Below are 7,584 nucleotides of genomic sequence, written 5' to 3'. Positions count from 1 at the left end.
GTATATACACTTCACTGCCGATGTGTGGGGGGGGGGGGGGGGGGGGGCGCCACCTAAAATCTTGCCTAGGGCGCCAGATTGGTTAGGGCCAGGCCTACCTGAGGGTCCAGCCTCAGACTGATATTTTTTTTACTCTTCCCCCTTTCCCTATGTCACCTTTTTCCCACCTTTTTAAGGAGCGCTGTAAGTGGCTGATCCGTTGGCGGTCCCGTCTTGTCCCCCTGTAACGTATGTTTGCTCTTAGCGGGATTGTGCCGAAAATGTAATTTCAGTTCTTATGTGTCTTGTACATGTTAAGAATGGACCAAATAAAGCTGCTGCTGTCTTTCTGTCTGTAATTTTGGTCTACAGGAACTGGTTGCCCGGCTGCTCCAGGTGGAGAGAAAGAAACCATTTGGACGGACTCTCCCTACAGGTGGACTGCAGCACCTGTTGGGTAAGTGAGCTTTTGTTCATCGTTCCTCACCGGCGTCATCCTTGATCCTTTGCACACCCACACCACCCGACCGCCCGGGAGAAGGTGGCAGCACCCCCCAGTATTTTGAGGAGCATAGAGAAAAACGACCACATGAAATCGATCAACACAACCTTTTAATAAATAATATGTCCAAAAAAAATGCTTTGGATGTATGCATATATTTAATGTCATCACAGGACTCACTGAAGAAGCAGTGGCTGACGGAGGCAGCAGCAGCAGCACATTGTACAAAGCTGGATGAAGAGGATGGCTTTGATAAAAAAAATCGGTATGGGGTCATAAAAGCAGGCTCCTAGTCCATGAAGCCCCCATACCTTTTCTGGAGCTCGCCATTTTCCCATGCACGCTTCGAAGCTCCCCCGTTCTTGTAGCTGTCCACCAGCCACTCGGGTCTGCCCACACGCCTCATGAACCCCCCGTACCTCTTTCTCAACCCGCGGCCTAACACCGCCTCCAGCAGGTCGCCCTGAACCTCCGTGTCGTCGGCGCGCCTCATAAAGCCGCCGTAGCGCTTCGCCGCCTCGCCCGCGTCGTCTCCGCCCTCCCCGCCATGCGCCGCGTTTAGGATTTTAAGTATAACCAGCCGAGCGCGTTCCTCCTTGTCGCTATTCGCGGAATCGCCGAACAGGCCTTCCGAGGAAGAGCGCCGAGACATGAAGCCCCCGTAGCGCTTCATGAAGCCGCCGTACTTTTTGGTCAGTTGGTGTGCCGGTGACGTTTCATCCTCGACGTTAGCGCGGATGAGGGCGGTTGACTCTGATTCTTCTTGTGGTCGGACGTCCCCACCGAGAGGAACGCGGCTTTCTTCCTCCAGTAGGATCTCCCAGCAGAGGCGGAGCTTCTGGCTGTCCAACTCACCGTCGCACTCAAGGGAGCATGTCTGAAAAAAATTGGCATGGATTTGATTATCATCTCATTCTCTCAATTGTCTCGGTTTGATCGTCATGGTTCGGTTCTTTGTGAGTCCAGTAAGGAAACAAAATAGAGAACGTAAAACTCCCTAGCTTATTTGTTGTATGTCTTTTGCCGTAGAGAGACAAGTGTGTAGCTAACTTTTACACCGGTTGTCCTTCCTGATGCAAGCCTGGCCAGGAATTGAACCTACCAGTCCCTAGCTTTTATGGAAACAGCTTTAATCACTTTTAAAATGAAACATAAAAAGTGGGGCTGGGATAAAAATCAGCACTTCCAAGTTCGAGTCCGTGGTTCTCGCTCGGAAAAGGGGTGGATTGCCTTTTTCTGCGTTGGGGAGGAAATCTTGCCCCAGGTGGAGGAGTACAAGTACCTTGGGGTCTTGTTCACGAGTCAGGGAAGAATGGCTTGTGAGATCGGTCTGTCGTGGTGAACAAGGAGCTGAGCCGGAAGGCAAAGCTCTCAATTTACCAGTCGATTTACGTCCCTATCCTCACCTATGGTCATGAACTTTGGGTTATGACCGAAAGGACAAGATCACGGGTACAAGCGGCCAAACTTAGTTTTGGTCCGTCGGGTGATGGGGCTCTCCCTTAGAGATAGGGTGAGAAGCTCTGCCATCCGGGAGGAGCTCAAAGTAAAGTCGCTGCTCCTCCACATGGAGAGGAGCCAGATGAGGTGGTTCAGGCATCTGGTCAGGATGCCACCCGAACGCCTCCCTAGGGAGGTGTTTAGGGCACGTCCGACCTATAGGAGGCCACGGGGAAGACCCAGGACACGTTGGGAAGACTATGTCTCCCAGCTGGCCTGGGAACGCCTCGGAATCCCCCGGGAAGAGCTGGACGAAGTGGCTGGGGAGAGGGAAGTTTGGGCTTCCCTGCTTAGGCAGCTGCCCCGCAACCCGACCTCGGATAAGCGGAAGAAGATGGACGGAAATAAAAAGATGGCAGAGAATTTTCCGATAAATCAACTCAGGGAAAATTTGATACTAATCTCCCAAGTCGCTATTTGTCTTGGTTTGACCGTCATGGTTCGGTTCTTTGTGACTACAGTAAGGAAACAAAATAGAGAAAGTAGAACTCCTTAGCTTATTTGTTGTTTGTCTTTTAGACAAAGAGATACAAGTGCATAGCTAACGTTTGTACTGGTTGTCCTTCCTGATGCAAGCCTGGCCAGGAATTGAACCTACCAGTGCCTAGCTTTTATGGAAACGGCTTTAATCACTTTTAAAATGAAACATAAAAAGTGGGGCTCAGCACTTCCAAGTACGAGTCTGTGGTTCTCAACCAGAAAAGGGTGGAGTGCCATCTTTGGGTTGGGGAGGAGATCCTGCCCCAGGTGGAGGAGTTCAAGTACTTCGGGGTCTTGTTCACGAGTGAGGGAAGAGCGGATCGTGAGATCGACAGGCGGATCGGTGCGGCGTCTGCAGTGATGCGGACGCTGTATCGTTCCGTTGTGGTGAAGAAGGAGCTGAGCCGGGAGGAAAAGCTCTCAATTTACCAGTCGATTTACGTTCCCATCCTCACCAATGGTCATGAACTTTGGGTACATCACGGGTACAAGTGGCCCAAATAATTTTCCTCCGTCAGGGGGGGTGGGGCTCTCCCTTAGAGATAGGGTGAGAAGCTCTGTCATCCTGGAGGAGCTCAAAGTAAAGCCACTGCTCCTCCACATGGAGAGGAGCCAGATGAGGTGGTTCGGGCATCTGGTCAGGATGCCACCCGAACGCCTCCCTAGGAAGGTATTTAGGGCACGTCCAACCGGTAGGAGGCCACGGGGAAGACCCAGGACACGTTGGAAAGACTATGTCTCCTGCCCGGCTGGCCTGGGAAAGCGTTGGGATACCCAGGGAGGAGCTGGATGAAGCGGCTGTGGAGATGGAAGTCTGGGCTTCTCTGCTTAGGCTGCTGCCCCCGCGACCCAACCACGGCTAAGCCAAAGAAGATGGATGGAAATAATCATATTTCAAACATAGCAACTTCAGTTTTGTAAAATGTTCATTATTATCCCCTCTTTTGGATCATTCAAACTTTTTTGTCACCATTTTTCCCCCCTCCGAAGAACATTGCAGTATTTCTTCTTCTCCAGTAGTACAATTAAAATTATTTTGGCGGGTACAATTCCTTCATTTGTCGTATAACAACTCTGTACTTATAAAATTATGACATTTTCCATAATATTACAGCTTTATTCATCGATCCATTTTCTACCTTCTCGGGGTTACAGGGAGGCTGTAGCCTATCCCAGCTGCACTTGGGCGGAGGGCGGGTTACACCCTGGACAAGGAGGGCGGGGTGCACTTTGGACAAGGAGGGCGGGGTACACCCTGGACAAGGAGGGCGGGGTGCACCTTGGACAAGGAGGGCGGGGTACACCCTGGACAAGGAGGGCGAGGTGCACCTTGGACAAGGAGGGCGGGGTACACCCTGGGCAAGGAAGGCAGTGTACACCCTGGACAAGGAGGGTGTGGTACACCCTGGACAAGGAGGCTGTGGTACACCCTGGACAAGGAGGGCGGGGTGCACCTTGGACAAGGAGGGCGGGGTACACCCTGGACAAGGAAGGCAGTGTACACCCTGGACAAGGAGGGTGTGGTACACCCTGGACAAGGAGGGTGTGGTACACCCTGGACAAGTGTCCACCTCATCTTAGGGCCAACACGTTCTTGTAAAACTGTAATAATTTCTTGCAAAATTACGATTTTATTCCTAAAATGTCAATCTTTTTTATCACAATAACAGACTCTAGCTACACATGTTTCCTCTCAGAAGTACAACATTGCAGTAGAATTCTACATTTCAAATTTTAAGTCCAGGGTTAGGATTAATGTCCTCCATTTTCATGGCTGTAAGTCTAGTTTCGTGTCCATCCATCCATTCATCCATCTTCTTCCAAGTATTCAAGGGTCGGATCTCTGTGACAGCAACCTAAGCAGCGAAGCCCAGAATTTCCTCTTTGTCCAGCTCCTGCCTGGGGATCCCGGGATAGTCCCAGGCCAAATGGGAGACATAGTCTTTCCAACATGTCCTGGGTCTTCCCTACCGGTTAAATGTGCCGTGAATGCCTCCCAAATTCGACACTTGGGGGACATCTGAACCACCTCATCTGGCTCCCCTCGATGTGAAGGAGCAGCTTCTCACCCTATCTCTGAGGAAAAACCCCGCCACTCTACTGCGGAAACTCATTCCGGACGCTTGTATCCGCAATCTTGTTCTCTCAGTCACTACACAAATCTCTTGACCATAGGTGAGGGGACTTAGATCGACTGGTAAATCGCAATACTTCCAACGCTACGCCGATTTGCCTGTTCCCCTTAGCCTTTCCTCACTCTCGAACCAGAGCCTGAGATACTTAAAGTCCTACAACTGGGCCAAATGGGAGACATAGTCTTTCCAACATGGACTCTCACACTATTATGTTGGATCCACTATGGACTGGACTCTCACTATTATGTTAGATCCACTATGGACTGGACTCTCACTATTATGTTAAATCCACTATGGACTGGACTCTCACACTATTATGTTAAATCCACTATGGACTGGACTCTCACACTATTATGTTAGATCCACTATGGACTGGACTCTCACGCTATTATGTTAGATCCACTATGGACTAGACTCTCACAATATTATGTTAGATCCACTATGGACTGGACTCTCACACTATTATGTTAGATCCACTATGGACTGGACTCTCACACTATTATGCTAGATCCACTATGGACTGGACTCTCTCACTATTATGTTAGATCCACTATGGACTGGACTCTCACACTATTATGTTAGATCCACTATGGACTGGACTCTCTCACTATTATGCTAGATCCACTATGGACTGGACTCTCACACTATTATGTTAGATCCACTATGGACTGGACTCACACTATTATGTTAGATCCACTATGGACTGGACTCTCACACTATTATGTTAGATCCACTATGGACTGGACTCTCACTATTATGCTAGATCCACTATGGACTGGACTCTCACAATATTATGTTAGATCCACTCGACGTCCATTGTACCGGTCGCCCCTGCAAGGTTTCTCATTGTCCCGTTGGGTTGAGTTTTTCCTTGCCCTGATGTGGGATCTGAGCCGAGGATGTCGTTCTGGCTTGTGCAGCCCTTTGAGACACTCGTGATTTAGGGCTATATAAGTAAACATTGATTGGTTGATTGATTGATTGATTGATTGATTGACAACTGCTGTCCAGCTGTTATATCTTGTCATGGTGTTTTTTCTTTGGTTTTTGTTGCGCTCTAAAAGTGTTAATACTGTAAGTATTGTCCTTATCAAGCGACGGCTGTTTGATTGCAACGCGCATCTTAGCTGTGGGTTTCGTTTGCGACTTTGGAGGTGTTGAACTCGCCATGTAAAATCGCTAATGCTAATCCGTAGCATGTGAATAGCAAAGCCAATGTATATTAGCATCAAGCTAGCAAACTTTAGTAAAAAACGGAGCCTTTGCTTGACTTATGTTGGCTAGTACTATGTTTCCATGGCTATGGTTCCACATAATCCAGGAAGGGTCGGTCTTGAAGGACTAACTGTCCAGGGTGAAACCATTCAAGTGTTGCGCTTCAATCAAAACATGGATTTCTTTCCACTTCCTGTAAGGATTTCCAATCAAAGGTGAGCCATTCAATGTTTCCTGTCATTAACCTCTCGCCCTGAGCAGCACTCAGGTGTCGCTTCACTCACAAGCGACCACAAAAGGACTTTCTGTGGTTTCCTGGGAGACAGGAATGACCGACTGGACAAAAGGACTGAAAGAGTCCACATTCATCCGCTCTCTTCAAGTCTTTAAGGAACACGTCTTCCAGTTTTTGCTCCGATCGATGACACAATTTCCTGTGAAAAGCTCCCCTGACCCTCACCATGAAGACCTCTGCTGTTGCCAAGTCATTCATAGAAACAAACAAACAAACAAAAAATAAATAACAATTTTTCATATATATATATATATATATATATATATATATATATATATATATATATATATATATATATATATATATATATATATATATATATATATATTATTAAGAGTTTTTATTTGGGAAATATAGATAATTAAGACTTTTTATTTGCGAAACATATAATATTTAGACTTTTAATTTGGGAAATATAGATTATCGAGACGTTTTATTTGGGAATTATATAATATATTACCAAGACGTTTTATTTGGGAAATATATAATATTTAGACTTTTTATTTGGGAAATATATATTATTTTGGCTTTTTATTTGGGAAATATATAATATTTAGACTTTTCATCTAGTAAATATATATTTTTTAGACTTTTTATTTGGGAAATATATAATATTTAGACTTTTCATTTGGGAAATCTATCATATTTAGAGTTTTTAATTTGGGAAATATATTTTATTTTACTGTTTTTATTTGGAAAATAAATACAATTTGTACAGGCATTTAAAATCAGAGGGAGTGATACTGCAAATGTTGCTATCGCTTCGATACCAGTGCTGCCAATATTGATAGTTTTTACCTCAAAACATGTACAGTATCAAAATTAAACAGGATTTAAAATTCTAGGCATTTTAAAACAAATATGTTTGTAAGCAATTTGACTCTACAAATATTGATTTTATTTGTTTGGATTGTCATGTATTTTTTAAAATTATATATATATATATATATATATATATATATATATATATATATATATATATATATATATATATATATATATATATATATATATATATATTTTTTTTTATATATATATATATATATATATATATATATATATATATATATATATATATATATATATATATATATATATATATATATATATATATATATATATATATATATATATATATATATATATATACCAGAAAAAAAGTCTAAATAATCTATATTTCCCAAATAAAAAGTCTAAATGTCTTATATTTCCTAAATAAAAAGTCTAAATAATCTATACTTTCCAGATAAAACGTCTAAATATTATATATTTCCCAGGTAAAAAGTCTACATATTAAATATTTCCCAGGTAAAAAGTGTAAATATTATATATTCCACAGATAAAAAGTCAAAATAATCGATATTTCCCAGGGAAAAAGTATAAATATTATATGTTTCCCAAATAAAAAGTCCATATGCACTATATATTTTCCAGGTAAAAAGTCTAAATATGATATATTTCCCAGGTAAAAAGTCTAA

General features: G+C 43.8%; 1 protein-coding gene across 1 annotated transcript in view; it reads right to left on the bottom strand.

Annotated features, from left to right (window-relative positions):
- Nucleotides 1-573: 573 nt before the first annotated feature.
- LOC133665342 (proenkephalin-A-like) overlaps nucleotides 574-7,584 on the bottom strand; it is a 20,704-nt gene continuing 13,693 nt past the window's right edge. The window contains exon 3 of the mRNA XM_062070614.1: nucleotides 574-1,358. Within this exon, the coding sequence (XP_061926598.1) occupies nucleotides 771-1,358 (588 nt within the window). The 3' untranslated portion in view covers nucleotides 574-770. The remainder of the gene's footprint in view (nucleotides 1,359-7,584) is intronic.

The sequence above is a fragment of the Entelurus aequoreus genome, linkage group LG14 (assembly GCF_033978785.1).
Source record: "Entelurus aequoreus isolate RoL-2023_Sb linkage group LG14, RoL_Eaeq_v1.1, whole genome shotgun sequence".
Lineage (NCBI taxonomy): Eukaryota > Metazoa > Chordata > Actinopteri > Syngnathiformes > Syngnathidae > Entelurus > Entelurus aequoreus.
This window is presented reverse-complemented; position numbering and strand designations above follow the sequence as displayed.